A 19,960-nucleotide genomic window follows, 5' to 3' on the forward strand; every position below is an offset into this window, starting at 1 on the left:
CTGGCGTAACTTCAGATCACCACTTGATTGTGGCCAAGGTGAAACTGAAGCTAAAGAAACACTAGACAACCGGAGAAACAGAAGTACAAAGGTTCAATACAACCTTCCTTCGAGGCACTGACAAACTCAACGAATTCAAGATAATTTTCAACAACAGGTTCCAAGTTCTGCAAGATCTACTGAAAGAAGAAGAAACTTCGATGGACGACATGACTCAGAGACTAGCAAGGAAATATAATGAACCAGAGAGACCAGTCAAGAACAAAGAAGGCAAGACGATCACCGAGATTCAACAACAAAGAAACAGATAGGTGAAGTACTTCGACGAACTCCTGAATAGACCAGCTCCATTGAATCCACCAGACATCGAGGCGACACACTCAGATGTCACTCCACCAACGACGGAAAGAATCGGGATGGTTATCAGGCAAATCAAGAGCCAGAAGACGGCAGGACCTGACAATATGCGAGCTGAAACACTGAAGTCACACATTTAAGTGACTGCAGGCATGTTTCATACCTTATTCAGGAAGATATGGGAGGAAGAACAAGTCCCGACAGACTGGAAAGAAATACAACTCATCAAGATACTAAAGAAAGGAGATTTGAGTAAATGTGAAAACTGTAGAGGAATCACACAACTACTGATACCGGGAAATGTTTTCAACAGAGTGTTGCTGAACCGGATGGGAGATTCAGTAGACGTCTAAATTCTAGATCAATAGGTCGGTCATGCACAGGCTAAATCACAACACCACTGATTATTGTTGAACAATTAGTAAAGTGGAACTCGTCCCTATACGTCACTTTCATTGACCAGGAGGAAGTATTTGACAATGTGGATAGGAGTACTTTGTGGTGTGCCTGGGAACATTGTCAACATCATCCTGAATTCATTCCACCGACTGAAGTGCAAAGTGGTCCAGGGAGGACAGATGACAGATTCATTTCAAGTCTTTACGTTCCCGCACGCATGGAAGAAATGTACCGTCGATGGTATATTGGTAAATGTCACCGAGCCCGATGTGCGTGAGCACACTGCTTGTAGAACTAATTCCTTAGCCCCAACATTGGGACCATATAACCGATTCGCCTAGGTCAGCTTGCAAATCAAAATGCTCAGCCTCACTTCTTATTGTTCCCCGGATTTTGAAATCATCCTAAACAATAATGTCCATGACTTATGCAGTCGCGGTTATTGACTGGCGCAAAGAAGGAAAGGCAAGGGACTGAAGACTGTGCCGTGGAGAACGGCACTTTTGACCGGCTTCCATCCATGTGGTGTCCCACTTACCCTCAATCTTGATCTTTTGCCACATAAGAAGTTTCTTCTTCATTCTTGTACAACACCTGTTATTCCAAAGCTCAAGAGCTTCGGCATAATACCGAGGCCAGAAAACTTGACAGATGCTTTGCGAAAGTCTGTCACATCGACAGACAACCAACCGATCCTCTCCTGCAGTAAGTTGGTCGAGCACGAATGCTTGTTTCGAAGCCCGTGTTGTTCCGGAGTTAACGGATCACATGATTGTGTGGGGATTATCTATGGAATTATCTTTTCAAGTGACTGGACTATGACACTGGTTGGACAGACAGGTCAGTAGTTTTATACGATCTGTCTCTGATTATCTTTAAACGTAGGACTGACTATATCATATTTTTAATCCCTAGGTGGTTGAGTGTGGGAAAAGGACATGTTGAAGTGCACCACGATTGGCCTTGAAATTATATCCGCAGGAAATGACAGCATCCGTGTATGTAACCCATCAGAGCGCTTTATTTTACTAGGTTTGAGGTTAATGGCCAATCAAAGAACAGTTTCCTCAGTCACACATACAGGTCCTATAGCTGGTATCTGAGTGGTATGATTATGACAGGTATTGTTGCTTATACTCGTGGAGTAGACTCCGCTGAAATAGTTTGATAAAGTATCAACATTGATGAGATCAGACTCAATGAGTATATCTGGATTTTCGTGCAATAGTAATAGAGAAATAAAGTCACTACGCTTTGTTCTTCGTTTGACGCACAAAAACAACTTTTTGAGCAAGTGTGGCCATCATATGCCAACTGCCTTTCCTAAATAGTATGAAATCTAGCTATGGTCCCTTAACATACATTCCGGACTTCGCAGTATCTACACAGAGGTGATTCGTTTCCTGCTGACAAGAATAAGTCCCAGAAGTGTTCCCTACACCTTAACAGCTTTCGGCTTTCCTTGATAGCTCATGTAAAGCAACATGATAGCTTACATGTTGACCATGGGACATGTGGTGATGTTGCAGACTCGAATGTGGCTTCAAATTTGTTCCATTCGACTTCGGTCTACCCATCTGTATTGGTCGGCCAGTTTGTGGGGACAGCACAGTCTCTGATTACTGAAATGTTAGCTAGCCAGATATTGGGACGGAGCTAAGCTGATACGTACTGTATATTATGTATTCGAAACCTAAAGTAAAGACCTCTTTATGAGTCGTCCTTCCTCCGTTGGCCCATGTAAGTCAACCAACTCTGAGCTTAGTTGAGGTAACTTCATATTGATTTGCCTATCGACCAAACGAGGACCGTTTGATTTGTTTCGATTTAACTTGCTAACACTATTAAAATGGCTTCCGATAGCAAATTTTCTGAGTCGAGCAACACTGCTGACATAAGCACACGCAACTATTTTCGCCAGACCGATCCATTACGTATTCTGAAGAATCGAAACCATCTCTATATTATTTCTCGACCAGAGACTTCCTCCTCAAACTAAGATGTACATTCCAAATAACTTGTGATCTTTTTTACTATATCCAAGTCAAGAAGTTTTAATATTCCTAAATCGAAACCGATTTGGGCGCAGAGTCAAACAGATTATTTGTTTGTGCGATATGCTTGTGTGCAACTACAGAAAATGTAGACAACCCTTGAAAATCTGTGCCGTTGGCACTGTATGCAAGCACATCTTCTGCATTACTCACAGTCCTCTTCAACTTAAAACTTCTGACGGGACGTTTCAGTGCCCAGCCTGCAAATACCGACTTAAAGAAAATTCTGATATAATCGAAGTAAGATTCACCTGGAAACTATCAATATGCATCAGGTTGACCTACAGCCCTGCGAACAGTTTAGAAGCATGATTCTAATGGGTCAAACACCCGACACAATTTTCGATGTGTGTCGTAGAGCCATTGAATTCTTCACCTTACAAACTGCTCAGGGTGTTAAATATTTGGAGTACATTAATTACAAACTGGAAGAAAGGTATAAAAACATGGAGATTCAATGCAAGTCATTGTTGAGCAATCTTGAACAGAAAATTAACAAACTACAAAATGAAAAGGACGCTGTATGGTCTTTTTACTAATATTTTATACCCTATTTAGATAGAAAAGGAATGTGAAGAACTAAGGGACAAACTAGTTGCATCAACCCATAAGTTGTCGCAACTCGAAGGAGATATTAGCAGGTTAAATCTGTCTAAACGATCTGATTCCGACAGAACTTGTTTTTCTGATCATATACATATTAGGTCAGTACAATCAACTCAGTCTTCAGATACTCTAAATCCAAAGTTTCCTAGATGCTCACCTGACTCGGCATTCCCAAGCCCTTTTGGTTTGGGTAATCGTCAATCACACTTTAATTTTTCTAAGCGGCCTGAGATTAGTTCATCTAATTTGTTTTTAGCACAAACTTCACGTAAATCACCAACTAAAATGCTACTTCCTAATCCTTTTCTAAACAACAGCCTTCGAAATCTTTCAAAAATCTCCAGTAAACCACTTTACAAGTAAAAATTCACACTGGTTTTGTTCTGAAATGTTTATAAATAAACTTAACTGTGTTTATAAACCAACTGAATATATTTTTCGATTCAAAATGAGGATGGCGGGTTTTAGATGACGTCTTTTTAAAGCAATTTTGTATTTGATGAACCATTCTTTTGATTAACTTGCAAATACTGAGTCATTCAAGCTGTTTGATGTTGTTGGTTTGAAGTAACTCCCAAAACTTAGAGGCAATTTTTCGGATTTAAATAAAAGAGAACATTTACGTATCATTATTAAACGATTAGGACTCAAATAAATCAAATAAGTGATGGTGGGACTAACATGATTCCTTGTTAATGAGACCTGAGGGGTAAGTTGTTGGCTAGATCAAAGGGCGACCGCGATCATTCTTAAACCTTAAGATATCATCAAGGAATTACCTATATGATTTATAAAGGTCATATCACACACAAACAATTGTTTCTAGACTGATCTTTTGGACAAAAATTGAACTAGCTTCGTCTTTCCAGCAAATATTTCCTTAGTTGATCCAGGTTAACAGACAACCAATTTGGAGTGTCGACGAAACGAAAACAGAGCTTTGAGCATATGGTCAGCATATAGTCCCAGCACTTTAGAATTCGCCCAAAATGAAGATAAAAATCTTGAAAAGTTTATAGAATGAATATGATGCAGAGTTGTGCATACGGTAACAAATAATCTGAGAAGGGTCTACACTACTGGTGAGTAGTATAATTTTTACATCAAACGAATGATGGACATTTTAAATCATTGCGTCTCTTACGGGAATCACTGGGCAAAACCGCTCAAAAACTACATTTTCTGCAGATAATTTCTAAATCCCTTTATACTACTCAAGGTTTATCAGCTGTACAAACCTGAATCTCAAAAGTGGTAGGCATTTTAATGTCTTCGAATGTATATAAATAATTTTTCAGATAAGTATTTACCTTCCTTACAATGCACATGTGTATTTATTTGTGAAAACATCTCGATTTTTGAATGTCTCTCCTCTTTTGGATTAATCTTTTCTGTTTTCATGCAATACTAACTTGTGATTCTGAGTAAAGAGACTCGAAATAAACATTGATTACCTTATATTTATTCCAAAGTATCTAAAAATCAGCATAATCTTGTCAGTCGATGATATTATGTAGGTAAATGTCATATGTATCTGGTGTTCAAATAAATCTAAATGTAAAATTTTCTTTATGAAATTACTGAAGTGAAATGTGTATTCATTTAAATAATAGATTGATGAATGTTCTTAATTTTTATAAGTATTGTGGTAACAACGAATTTAATAAATTCAAAATACTTTATTCTGAAATTTCGATTCTCCTTAAGGTAAATGCTAACCAAATCCGATACATGCACTTGTATATTCACAATTGATTGACCACTTAGTACTGGCCCTTGTCATGTTTGTTTAGTTTTCAAATGTTGATTGGATTCTGCTGATCAGGTGGGACCTTGTACACTAGTTTGTGTGGCTTGATATAGCATGCACTATGTTAATATGTTGAGTCGTTTGGAGCTAGCTGACAGGAAAATCAGATCCCATAACACTAAACTACCCAACGTAATTTTATAAAGTGCGGAATCTAAAACAAATAACCGGAAAAATGCAGATCACTGTATTGGTAAGACGAATAAGATTTCGATTCAGCAGGTGAACGAGTGATTTTCACAAGCTAATTTGTATGTACACAAACTGTTGCAAATTGTATAACAAATAAGACAGAATTTTCAAGCATTTAGTTAATCTACAACTAATGCCAATACGAATTTAACATTTATAACCTTAACGACATTATAAAACATGATTCAGTAAGAGTAAGTTAAACTCAGTCATCATCTTTATTATACTATATCTGGATCACTAAGATTATGTGGTTTAAAAATATACGTTCTACTCGAATTTTTGTCCGTTTGCATTGTGTTAATATCTAATGACGTTTGTCGTCTTGAAGTCACTCATGATAATATGGTTAAATATCTCAATGCTTCGAATACAATTCAACTACACACTGCTAGGTGACCAAATATCTCGACCACTATGTTTTCATAAAAAATGACTGAGAGCAATAAGTGAGAGGCCCAGAATATAAGTTTTATACTGTTTAGCACTCGTCACTATGATTTATCTGCGATTTTGAACAAAGTCCTAAATCCTATGAGATTCGATTTAAAAATTTAGTAAGTAAATGTAAAATTAACCTATGAAACAAAAAATTTCAGTATCCTTTTAGTATTTCATTATATTTGCCTTTATTAGCTGCAGTCTAGATGAAACACAAGTTAATAGACTGAAATAAATGACCAGTCTGTCAAATAAGGTTTAACTGTTTTACTCAAGACACCCGTTTGTAGTTGTTAGAGATATTAGATCTTGATTAAGACGGCATTCCGATTAAACGAAATAACTAGTTTGTTCTTACTTACTTTTCTACGCCCGTTACCTATCGCGGAGAAGCATAGGCCACCCACTAGGATTCCACATTCAACCGTGTCCTGTGCAATCCTTTCCAATTTCTTCCAGTTGCTACTCATTCTCTTCATGTTTGCTTCCAAGCCCTGTAGTATTGCGATTTGGCCTATGAACGACCGACCTATTGATCTAGAATTTAGACGTCTACTGAATCTCCCATCCGGTTCAGCAACACTCTGTTGAAAACATTTCCCGGTATCAGTAGTTGTGTGATTCCTCTACAGTTTTCACATTTACTCAAATCTCCTTTCTTTAGTATCTTGATGAGTTGTATTTCTTTCCAGTCTGTCGGGACTTGTTCTTCCTCCCATATCTTCCTGAATAAGGTATGAAACATGCCTGCAGTCACTTAAATGTGTGACTTCAGTGTTTCAGCTCGCATATTGTCAGGTCCTGCCGTCTTCTGGCTCTTGATTTGCCTGATAACCATCCCGATTCTTTCCGTCGTTGGTGGAGTGACATCTGAGTGTGTCGCCTCGATGTCTGGTGGATTCAATGGAGCTGGTCTATTCAGGAGTTCGTCGAAGTACTTCACCTATCTGTTTCTTTGTTGTTGAATCTCGGTGATCGTCTTGCCTTCTTTGTTCTTGACTGGTCTCTCTGGTTCATTATATTTCCTTGCTAGTCTCTGAGTCATGTCGTCCATCGAAGTTTCTTCTTTCAGTAGATCTTGCAAAACTTGGAACCTGTTGTTGAAAATTATCTTGAATTCGTTGAGTTCGTCAGTGCCTCGAAGGAAGGTTGTATTGAACCTTTGTACTTCTGTTTCTCCGGTTGTCTAGTGTTTCTTTAGCTTCAGTTTCACCTTGGCCACAATCAAGTGATGATCTGAAGTTACGCCAGCTCCTCTACTGATTCTCTTGTCTTCCATTGTCCTTCTGAACTTTTTATTGACACAAATATGATCTATCTGGTTTTCTGTGGTGGGATCCGGTGAGATCCATATTACTTTGTGTATGCGTTTGTGTAGGAATATTGTGTCATCCTCTCTTTGCTTCATCCCTCTCATTCTCAGTCTAGATCAATGTGTGTATGAAATATACGTATTCCAGATTCGTTCTTCTATTTCGCCTATTTAATTCCGTCATAGACTAACGCGGGTTAGGTCGTCGATTTTATACGACGATTGACAACATGCATATTTCGATAACATTTAGTCATACGATTCAATTTGAGTCGGATCTTTGATCACTACAACATCTTCACATGTGGTATTTTCAATTCCGGCCTCGGAGTTTAAGTCTCCCATCAGGATGATCACTTTCATTTCCTGAGCACTTCGCCCTGATCGATTGCAACCTACCTTTAAACTGATATTTATTGCCATTGTTGCTATCATTGGTAGGTGCATAACATTGGGCAAAATTCATCGTGATCCCCTTCTTCTCTGTTTTGAATGATGCTTTGATGATCCTGGATGCATGAGATTTCCATCCTACAAGTGCATCACGTGCTTCTTTTGACAACATCATAGCAACTCCCCGAGTGCGTGGAGCACTTTCCTCTACATGACCGGAGTACAACAGCATCTCTCCCATATCTACCCTTTGTTGTCCTGTTTGTGTCCAATTGGATTCGTTTATTACGAGTACTACCAAGCTGTATCTCCTCATTTCCATAGCTATTTGTCTGACCCTCCTGATCTCCCACATTGTCCTTATGTTCCACGTACCTGTATTAATTGTTGCCGTGGTTGTTAGAAATGGGCATCGGCCTCGTGACTCCTGGAGAATTTCGGCTTTCATCACGAGGCGTCATAAATCTTCCTTCAACTGTGAGGACAGAGTTCAAATGGTTTATTTTGTTTATTCCGTTTAGCATGTCTTTAGCAATGTTGTTTTCTACGGGATGGGTTCGCGCCCGACCCTCCTTTTTTGTGGGTTTAGAACTCACAGTAACTCTAGAAGAGCTACAGGTTATGTTGATTACCAGGTGAACAATTTCAAAGAAATCAACTACTGAACTGAATTAGGCCCAATGGTTAGCTTGAGGATGTGCCAAAGGATTAATTCAGGAAAATAATAACTAATATTTTAGATAAGTCAAGTCAACATATAAAGAGTTGTTCACTCTTGTTTAGATAATCAATTCTGTTTGTAGCGTGCGCATAATTTACTGATATGTAATCGATATTGTGACATAAAACTGAGTTGTTACTGCGTAGGGGCAATAGAACGAGAACATGAGTGTGTAGACAACTTTATCCAAATGGAGATACATTCAAAATAGAAACTGCTTCTATCCAGACAAGAAAATTTGATCATATTCATAAGTAACTCATAAGATTACAAATCTAAAAAAATATAAAGAACTGATGCTATAAAAGGAAGGACGTTCATTCTAGTGACCACTTAAAACCATCGAATTCTGAACACTATTTCACACTTTCGACATCACTAAATATTAAATCAAGGACTTTTAAATTTAATAGCCAATGTACTATCTTCAAACCAAGTAGTGTTAACATTGATCAGTTTACATTTAGCACTTGAATCTACGATGTAAACTATCTTTAAGTCCATCAGTCACCATAAACTTAGTCGTATAGTAATAAAATAATTTATTACATTTCTACAGCAGATATCAAGTAAGTGCAAAGGTGATAATTGTACAAATCCTATTTACTACAATCTTGATCAGTAGTTACATTCGAGTTTTTCACAAACAGAGAAAACAACTGACTATAGCCAGACGAGAATCAGAATTTTAGCCAATTTCTATCAAGTATAATAAATAATGTGTATTTGGTGTTTATACGTTATGTAAGTGACCGGAGTACGTTATGAAAGTATCAAAACAGTTTTGTGTATTAAAAAACTGTTGTGATTCATGTTAATTCCACCTTGAGAATATAAAAGTTTATCACTACGCTAATGCTACTTTTGGTAGTAGTATTAAATATCTTATAGTCAATAAACGGTTGATAAAATCAGAATTTCTCAACTTGATAAACGTTGTCATAACTACATATCTTTTCAAATTAATGAATTTCCTTTGATAAACTTATATTCTATTTAAGAAAGAATTTTTTAAAGTTAAGAAAAAATGAACAAGAGATATTTTGAATTCACTAAGTATCGTTTGTTTGAATCTTCCCATTGATGCTTGAGACTGCAACTGGTCAGTCTCTTATTGGTTCGAGTCCCAGAGTGAACATCAACTCTGAGATGCATGTACATCTAGCTGACCAGTCCCAAATACGACAAAACACACGTCCTGTATTCCACTGCTAGCCACTATCCATCTTTGCTTATAAATTACCATATGGTTCATTTACACCCCGGGTTATATTTAATTTATAAAATTCAGGAATTTGTAACTAGAAAAATCTTCTTTTAAGAATAAATGAATAAGACTTTATTATATTTAGTCTAGATAATCATTAATATAATGTTTATAAAAATTACCCCATGATGAATACTAGGTCTAAACATAATAAAGAGTGATTGTATTAGTTTAATAGTTAACAACTATATTGTCAAGTACATTATGAAATATGTTTAATGGATTTCATTTTATTAATGTACAACAACTCAATTAAATGAGATTTAATGTTTAGATTTTAATGTGGTATCGCTATATATATATTTTTTCTAACATGAAATAGATTAATATCAGAAGGGGTTTTGTGGATATTATAGTAATTTCAATAGTTGAGATCATAAGTCAATTGAAGCTAGACCACCATGGAAAACCTGGAAACACTGGACGGCCGTTTCGACCTATTGTGGGACTCCTCAACAGTGAGCATCCACGATCCTGCCTCATGAGACTCTAAACCGGAAACTATCTCTCTCAAACGCGAACGCTTAACCTCTAGAACCACTAAGCTAGTTGGCATCCGATGGTGTTAATTTCTAACTTCAACCAATCCACGAAATTGAGCAACTGTCCATCATTGTTTTCAGTAAGTTACTGTCTCATAACAGACCCGGTTGAACTCCACTGGTCACTGCTTCTCACTAGAACTCTAGGAAATAACTCTTGGAGCCAGTTCTACCAGGTTTTCCATGATAGTCGAGCTTCAATTGACTCACGCTTTCAACTATGGAAATACTGAAATCTCAACAAAAACTCCTTCTGATTATTATAACCACCAAGAATATTAACATTAGAAATATACATTTATTATTATCATATACATTCAGATTTTTACAGATTACATAACTATATATATTTTTTGTCTTTTTTTTGTTTGTTTGCTTTTTTAATAAAAATTAATATGATGAAAAATAAAAAGGTTGTAGAGTAAACACTGAAATTGTTTTTTCATAAATAAGTTTTTTTTCTTTTTTTCTCAATTTTAATTTGATCATAATTTTATTTTTTTTTAAAAAAAAATTAAAATAATATGGAAGACAATAATAATTTTAAAAAAAAAATTTATTCTATACAAATTATAAAGAGTTTTGATTAGTTGTATATTGTATTAAATTTTCTTTTAAAAGTAATAATTCTTTACGATGATTATCAACTAATGATGTCTAATTGAAATATAAAAAGAAAATGAAATGTAATAATGTAAATATTTTTGTAAAGTTATGGACAAAATTATCAAAGTTTACTTGATGTGAAAGTGAGAATTTTAGTTATTTCATGAATTTTTAACATAGAAACTAGAACAAAAGGATTTTATCATTGTATAGTAACTATTAAGGTCACTTATTCATGAAGTAAACTTGGAACATGTTGTCCAAAAATGATAATGAAAGCTTCGATAGACAATCATCTAGCTCAGAGAGCTCAGTAATAACCAAAGTCTAACTTCAAACAATCCACGAAGTTTAAGAAAACGTCCTGGGTTCGAGTCTTGCGAGGTGGTATCGTGGATGCAACTGCTAAGGAGTCCCATAATAGGACGAAACGGCCGTCCAGTGTTTCTAGGTTTTCAGTGGTGGTCTAACATCAATTTAATCACGCTTTCAACTTTGAAAGTAGAAAATTTTATTTTCCCAATTAAAATTTGTGGATTCATTATTCCTGAAGATCATGGGGGTCGCGTGTAAGACTGAAGCCCTTGAGTTCGATCTTCAGCGATGGGGTCATATGTGAGCACTGCTGAGGAGTCTCATACCAGTAGGAAACCGCTGTTCAGAGCCTCCATGTTCTCAATGGTTGTTTAACTTAGATCAGTTCGTGAATTTGACTTAATATAAGGTATTTTTAACTATTTTTATTATGATGGATTCACATATTAGGGTATGCATTTAGACGTTAAGTAAGTGTTTAGGAATCGGGTTCGTTTCGTTACATGCCCCCAAATGCCCTGGTACGGCCGAGAGTGGGAAGAGTCCGCTCTCCCTCTCCAAATGCTCTCACATGGCCACGCGTATGCAAACACTGCTAGGAAAGTTTTACTCAATGCCTTCTTGCGGCGGGGGTGTTGTTTGAGAAATTGAGAGGGCGAAAAGTGAATGTCCGGCACTTTAACCGGGTCGGTGAACACGGAAAGTCCACCTAGGGAAGTTGGAAAATCCTGATTCCAAACCAATGGTGCACATGGGCTCCAGTATCTTGAGGGAACAAATGGCGTCTGAATCAGTCGTTGGTCACCGGCTACCATGGGACTGCATCTCCTTAGAATGCTCCACTGCCTTGTGGATCAGACCTTTAGGTCAAAGGCTCCGGTTAAGGCTCCCTAAGTAAACCACCTGCTTCGGTTTGGGCACTTGGGCAGTATCACAGCTCCCACACAAATCAAATAAGATCTGTGTGGCGCATATGTATTTGGTGCCCCTTTGTACCAATATTTATGTGCTGAAATAAATAATAAATAAAATTTCGTTACATTCTTGTTACTTCTTTCATCAAAAACAATTTATCAATAAAATGAATTTAATTTATCACACACTGACTAATAGCCTTTAATTTTTTACAGGTGACAATATACATTATAAAACACTTAATTTTTAATGAGATGTTTCATGAAATTGTTCTCTACAATTTCCTTTATTCAAGAAAGTTCAAGTTTGCAAAACTGTAACATGATTGTAGCTTTTAAACATATGAAGAATTCTAAACAAAATAAGGTTATCCATTTGATTCTGTCAACACCCACGCAAATCATAACATACCACGGGAACGTAACTAAAAGGCTTCTAAGGTTAGGAAATACGTGTTCCAGGAAACTGAGTCAACGTTAATCATCACCTCTTATAACATATTTATTTGGCATCCTACGTAAAATGTCAGTATACTTCAGTCAAACTCCTCCAACTATGATGATCTTTAACATGATGTAAAACGTTAGAAAGATGAAAGTTCAAAGTCGGCAATTGAAACTTCCAAAAGATTAATATTTATAACTGAACAACTTACTAAAATATTATCCCATCTTTCTGTAAACTGTTCCACAGTATCCATTAATGTTATCAAGTATCTTCAATAGAAGTAAACAAAAAAAATTACAAATAAATGTACCAAGAATCCTCACAATAACAACGCAAAACAAAACGAAACAATCAGGAACGTAGATATTTAGCAAAGACTAAAATTATATTGAACAGAATCTTTCTGAAAAAAAAAGAATTTGAATATGTTTCGGGTTATCCCAACCAAAGAAACAAAAACATGGTTTTGAATATTATTCAAATTATTATCAGCATAAAATGTCGATATGTTCGATTGTTTTAGGATGCATAAAAAGTAGCAAATGATAGATATATATTTGCTATGAAAATTAAAAACGGATAAAAAGGATCGAATTAGATGACGGTAATAAATATAATCTATGAAAAATAAATATCGACATTCCATGAGAAACAGAAAACGTTTCAGCTTATGATTCATAGATACCTAACTTCTACTTTTTATCGTCTTTTCAGTTTTGTGATAAGAGAACTAATAAGCGAACATTGATACATTGGTAGACTACTTCCAATTTAATATATGGAAATCAACCGTTGTTTTGGATTATTTTTATATTATAGAGATAAAAGTTTATTACGATTGATTAACTTGAAGTTGCTTATTATCTTAGACTGACACCAGATGTGGAAACATTTAAACTTAAGGAACATTGATGAAATATTTTTTTCTCAGTATATGGATCTTGAGTAAATTAATAGCTACTAATGAATATACAATGTATATCAAGATAAAACTAAATTCACTTGGTATTGCTTGTTTGAATCATCGCATTGATATTTAGGACTGTAATAGATCAGTCTCTTATTGGCTTATTTGCATACTATGCGTATTGCCTCGACATAGCTTTAATTCGCAAGCATTATAAGCAAAGACGGATAGAAGTGGAATCCAGGATATGTGTTTTGTCCTATTTGGGACTCGTCAGGTGGATGTAGCTGCGTCTTAGAGTTGATGTTCACTCTGGAACTCGAACCCAGTACCTTTCACTTCAAACGCCATCGCGTTATCCACTTAGCTAGTGAGTCCTGACAGCCACTTGGTTTTGCAATGGGTTGATGCCTAAATTCACGTGATATTGCTTGTTTCGAATCTTCCCAATGATGTTTAGGACTGCAATTGATCAGTCTCTTATTGTCACGGTACTGGTTTTGATTCCCAGAATGAACATCAACTCTGAGATTCAGGTATATCCAGCCGATTAGTCCCAAATAGGACGAAACATACGTCCTGGATTCCACTGCTAGCCACGATCGATCTTTGCTTAAGATAAAACTATCCTAGAACGTTGTAAGAAGAAACTGTAGATGTTTTATTTTATCCGAATGCTAAACAGTGTTTCTATATGGGCTACTAATATAACATTATAGTCCAAAAAGAATTCATGTGAACAGTGATTCAAATTTTTCAATTACTGATTGAAATTTGGATACCGTGACCACTATAACACGGTTGACTGATTTAGTTAAAAGAATATCCTATTGTTAGTTGACAATGTGCATCAAAAGTTTGTTTATTCACATTATTATGAGATCCATATTTTGATTTATTTCCTGCTTCAAAGAACAAATTTTGTTATTCAGATACAGTTTGATAGCTTATGTCAATAAATAAGAATATCCCTCAAATGAAAAAATTCATTCTTAACATCCATAACCCTTTACACATAATTATTAGTAACTATGACTGTTTTATTAGTTTTTCATTCTTATTAACCTTACAAATGTAATGAACTGAGATTGTCTTTCTTTTCTTTTAACATTCAACTTACTGTTTATCAGAATTGTTCATATATTTTTCACTTGATTGAACATTATAGCTTGTTAACCGACGATGTGGTGAAACTTTGTCTAAACAAAGTGGACTTGTAGAAAATCGTGATAATTCTCTACTAACTGAACATCCTATTGTATTTCCTAAAGGAAATAAATGTGGATTTGTTTGTAGTATCGGAGAGAGTTTACTTGAAAAATTAGAACTACAAGATGGTGATTTTTTTCCTTGTAAAATACCTGATCGTCGATGACGTGATTCATATAAACGTTTTGCTGCATGTTTTCGGATAACAAACTAAAGAGAAAAAGAATATTTTGATAAGTTTGAATGATAGTTTGAACATGACAAGTAGTATTCTTAAAAATATAATGATTATCTAATGTACGGTAGTTGAAGATTGTCATCATTAAACTGTGTATCTATTTTCCAACCCCTTTAAATTCATATGACATAGAAGAAATTGACTGATTACAAGCTTTATATTTATCAAGATTTTTTTTATTCAGGCGTAATGTTACGGAGTTGTTTGAAATTTGATTGATCTCTTAGATGACGTGATTACCTACAGGAACTAAGTATTCATTAAATATGGATATAATCGTTTGATTCTTACTTGTAAGCGGTCATAAACAAGAGAGTGTAACGTGCATCCTAGGTTGTTTGGTTTTTGAAAGGTCGCAGATTTTTCCAAGGCTAAAGTTTTTTATCATTGTAAAGTATACTCTGATAAGAAATCCATGTTTCCAACTGTATACTGAATCGTTTTTATAAACCAACACTAAATACTTTCATCGAATAAAAATTGCATTGTGAAATAAATTGGCTTGAGGTTTAAACCAATCGCTCAGTTTGGGACGTAGATAATAGTGCATATTGTTGATTTCCAGGTTCAAATAATATATAAGTTTAGTAAAGTTTAACTTCCAGCGATTCGTCATCTCATTTTAATTTGTAGTAAAACTAATTTTTTTTAATAAATCAGTTCTACTTATTTTTTGCAAACAACGATTATCATTAAAAAAAAACGGTTAAATTAAGCATCATTTCACTATCAGAAGGGGTTTTCTGGAGATTTTAGTAATTTTATAGAGTTGAGATCATGAGTCAATTGAAGCTAGACCACCATGGAAAACCTGAAGGCACTGGACGGTCTTTTCCTCCTATTGTGGGACTCAGCAGTGCGCATCCACTATCCCACCCCACGAGATTCGAACCCAGGACCTACCAGTACTTAACCGATAGACCACTGAGCCGGCATTCAACGGTGTTAATGTCTAACTTCAACCAATCCACAAAATTGAGCAACCATTCACCAATGTCCCGGGTTCGAACCTCGCGGATTGGGATCGTGGATGAGCACTGCAGAGGAGTCCCACAATAGGACAAAACGGCCGTCCAGTGCTTCCAGATTTTCGATGGTGGTCTAGCTTCAATTGACTCATGATCTCAACTCAATATATCATTTCATTATGCTACGTTTCATTTCTGGAAGTGTCATTAACAGTTTGGTTGAAAGTTAGGCTAAATAGCTAATCAATACATTCTAGTCTTCAGTAGTCTTGGATTTATAAATAAGACTATCTTGAAAATACTTTCTACATTTCGTTAATCTATTATAGAAAATCCTTAAAGCACTTGAATCATAATACTTCAATGTAGACTGAAAATGTAGCATGCTACTCTAATCTTCATTTTTTTTAAGAATGTACAAATTTTTTTTTGTATAAAACTAAATCTTTAAAGAGAAAAATGGAAAAAAAATAACATAATTAATAAGTGAGATTCTTCTGATTAGACTAGGTTGGAAATAAATGATAATTATTAATGTCACGTAACAACTGTTACATAAAACCAACTTTATTCTTTAAATGATATATCCAACAAAAACAAACTATGTAGAGATATCTTCTTCGAACTCATTTTTTTATATGATTTCAGTAGTATATATCATTAATTATATTCAGTAGACTGTATGTAAAAAAACTTTTGGCTTTGTGTGTATATTAGCATTGTAGGTGTATATTGTATTATGTATCAATACTGTTAGTTATTATTTGACAGAAGTTTTAGGAATGTCGGTATAGTGCAATTCAACTATACATACAGTTTAAAGGATACAAGTATTCCATAGTTTTTAGGTGTATAAGTGAATAAGTGGTTAGTTTAATAGCATAAAAATTAGAAATGATATTCTTGTCTAAATCTATAATATGTACCTGTTAAAAAAAGGTGTTAAACTTTCATAAGTATTTATTCATACTTCACTTGGTATTATTTGTTTGATTCTCCCCTTTGATGTTTAGGACTGTAATAGATCAGTCTCTTATTGGTATATGTGCATAATGTGAGTATTGCCTCGATATAGCCTTAATTCGAGTCTCAGAGTGAATATCAACTCTGAGATGCAGGTACATCCAGTTGACGGGTCCCAAATAAGACGAAACGCGTGTCCAGGATTCCACTGCTAGCCACTATCTATCTTTCGAGTAAGTAATGCAGTTGTTAGGAAACGAGTACTAGGTAAGGATGGCAAATCGATTGATGAATTAGTGAAGCTTCATCAGTTGAGATGGTCCCGACGTGCAATGTTTTATGGCTTAAGAGTAGGTTGGAAAAAAGCTAGGGGAGGCCAGACCAAAACGTGGCACAAATCCATGAAGTCGCTGACAAGTGAACTGAGCCATGTTGGTAGGTGTAGACTACCTGGTTGGGATTCACGAAATGATAGCAATAGATGGTTAGAGACCTTGAATGACTTGGCTCAAAACCTTCTGAATTCCTCATGTCCTTTTCTTTTTTCTCTTTTCAAATTTCTTTCACTGGATTATACTCCTTCAATAACATCTTCAAACCCTAATCTTTCACATTAATGCTTATACTCTTACTACTTCTACCACTATGCGATTTGAATCGGCAACTGCATCTCTGTGCTAATGTGTTATGGCAACTCGGACTGATGTACGTACGTACGAAGTTCTACGTTGTGACTTACTGACTATCCATCTTTGCTTATAATGCTTATTTATTCATACATTGTATAATTTATAAGTCTGTAATTGCATTTTCTCCTTTAATTAAATTTATCGAACTAAGATTTTTTTCATTTACAAGGTATTAATTTATTTAAACATAAGTCATACACTAAAATTCATTTAATATATTATAACTTTTTTGTAGTGGCATAATTGTGTTTAGTTCTGGTTCAATATGAAACAAACAATACTAAGTGAATTTAAACTTCACCCCATCGCACAAGCAAATGGCTATCAGGACTCAGTGGCCGAGTGGATAACGCCATGGCGTTTGAAGCGAATAGTACTGTGTTCGAGTCTCAGAGTGAACATCAACTCTGAGATGCAGGTACATTCAGCTGACGAGTCCTAAATAGGACGAAACGGGCGTCAAACTTGATTCCACTGCTAGCCACTATTCATCTTTACTTATAATGCTTATTCATTCATACATTGTAAATTTGCCAAACCAAGATTTTTATTTACAAGGTATCAGTTTATTTAAACATAAGTCATATACAAAAATTCATTTAATATATTATAACTTTTTTGTAGTGGCCTAATTGTATTTAATTCTGGTTAAGTATTTTTTTCTTTCATAGACAATATCGTGTACAAACTGATTATAGAAGCAGAATTGGTAATCAATTACATTGTCAATGAAATATCTACTCCAATTCTAAGCACATTCAATGTTCATAATGTTTTAATAGAATTAAAGAAACCTTGATTTATACAACATACCTTACAACTGGATTTCTGAAGAAAAATAATCATAATTAAGGCGAATTAAGGTGAATCCGAGTGAAACATTTTACGTCCAAAATGTAGTTTACATATGTACGAATCATTATTATTTATTAAATGAATCCATATGATACTTCAATTGACTATCATGTATATTTTGTTATTGGAAAACTCATTTAAGATATAAACTAAACACAATTAGAAAACAGTTTTGTTTATGAGTTTCATTAGGTATTAAAGAAAAGCTATTTGATTCATGAGTGGTTAAATAAGCGAAATTACTGACTATTCATATCATATAATCATATTTACTAGAAGTTACTTCAATAGCTTGAAGAGTGTTTCTTTTGGAAACTACAAATATATTTGGTATTTTCTAGTTATTCAGTTATTTTTTACTTGATTAGATTAAGGTAGATTCAGAAGAGAAATAGAATATTGATCAAGTTTCATAATTATAAAAATACACTTATTTACCATAGCAATTCTATTTTAGTAATATATTCATGAGTACTTGTTCACAGTAATTTTAAACGACTTTATATAAATATTTCTAAACTGGACCACCATGGAAAATCTGGAAGCACTGAGCGGCAGTGCTAAGGAGTCCCATAATAGGATGAAACGACCGTTCAGTGCTTCCAGGTTTTCCATGGTGGTCCAGCTTCAATTGACTCATGATTTCAACTATGAAGATACTGAAATCTACACCAAAACCCCTTCTGATCCATTTCTAAACTATCAGTGAAGTTATTTTGTCAAAACGGACCAATAAAGTAAATGATGAATAGTTCTATTGTTTATGATAATAAATGAAGAATAATAAAGTCGACTATATTAAATGCTCGATATGTTTTTAAACCGTTTCAGTAATTGAGATAAACTAACTTTTATACTTCGATACAGATTTTATAAAATAAAAGTGGCGCCAGTTTAATTTCTTATCATTGGAAACTGAAATCAATTGATTTAAAGATATTTGTAGTATATAAAATGAAGTAACGTTTGATCGGTAAAACGTAAAGTATTTGTGGAGATGAGTGTAATTATTAAATTTTAAAAATTTCCATATTATGAATCCCAACAACATACATAAACGAACAAGATTGTTTTTCAGGCTTTATGCTGATATGCAGTAATATTTATATAGATAGATGAAATCATTAAACTATTCAAGGCAATTTATGAGTCAGTGATAATAGTGGAATGGATTACATAAACAAACACAATAAGTAGGAGGTACAAGTCTGTAGTGTGAAGACAGATGTACCAGATGTGATAAGAATAGTAAGGCTTGGATCCATGTTTTGCAATGGGAAATAGGTCAATGACAATGAAACAACATTATAAGATTCAATAAGAACTTTTGTCTAAATTTGAGCGAATAGTTTCACAGTATTTGGGCGCCAATTTGATGTAGGAAATTAAATAGGAATAATATATATTTCCTTAAAAATGTCTGGACCAGATTGCCAGGCGAAACGTCGGATTTACTTCAAATTCATTCACTGAGATTTTACTAATATATTATTCCTATTATAAGATTATGCAATAAGAATTCATATATTTAGACAATGAAGCGTATATTTGGAGAAGAAAAAAGATGGGTAGAGAAAAATGAACGAACAAAGAGTATGCAAAATAAGAATATGTAAAATCTTGGATTAAGGCTAATTTGGCTAAGGAGGAAATGAAGGTATTACAAATCTATTATAAATACAAAAACTTGAATTGTTAGCTCGAATCCCTTTAGCTTCTGCTACATGAACCCCAACATCATACGGAACTCCTAT

At 34.8% G+C, this 19,960-nt stretch overlaps 2 protein-coding genes and 1 non-coding gene across 3 annotated transcripts in view; 1 reads left to right on the forward strand and 2 right to left on the reverse strand.

Annotated features, from left to right (window-relative positions):
• Positions 1-2,873: 2,873 nt before the first annotated feature.
• Positions 2,874-3,779, forward strand: Smp_152490 (putative cyclin-B1-interacting protein 1; the record flags this gene model as incomplete). Its single annotated transcript, XM_018797257.1, has 3 exons — positions 2,874-3,050; positions 3,086-3,331; positions 3,369-3,779. 3 exons carry the CDS (start codon positions 2,874-2,876, stop codon positions 3,777-3,779), a joined length of 834 nt encoding a protein of 277 aa, XP_018652317.1.
• Positions 3,780-12,513: 8,734 nt separating this feature from the next.
• The window catches only part of Smp_152500 (putative cyclic-nucleotide-gated cation channel), a gene marked incomplete at both ends in the record, with an annotated part of 32,632 nt that continues 25,185 nt past the window's right edge, over positions 12,514-19,960 (reverse strand). The window contains 2 exons of the mRNA XM_018797258.1: positions 12,514-12,646; positions 14,405-14,703. Coding sequence (XP_018652318.1) covers positions 12,514-12,646; positions 14,405-14,703 — 432 coding nt within the window. The remainder of the gene's footprint in view (positions 12,647-14,404; positions 14,704-19,960) is intronic.
• On the reverse strand, positions 13,592-13,658 carry Smp_tRNA_01855_Pseudo_TTG.1.1. Its single transcript has one exon. It is a non-coding gene (tRNA).

This window comes from Schistosoma mansoni, chromosome 4 (assembly GCF_000237925.1).
Source record: "Schistosoma mansoni strain Puerto Rico chromosome 4, complete genome".
NCBI lineage: Eukaryota > Metazoa > Platyhelminthes > Trematoda > Strigeidida > Schistosomatidae > Schistosoma > Schistosoma mansoni.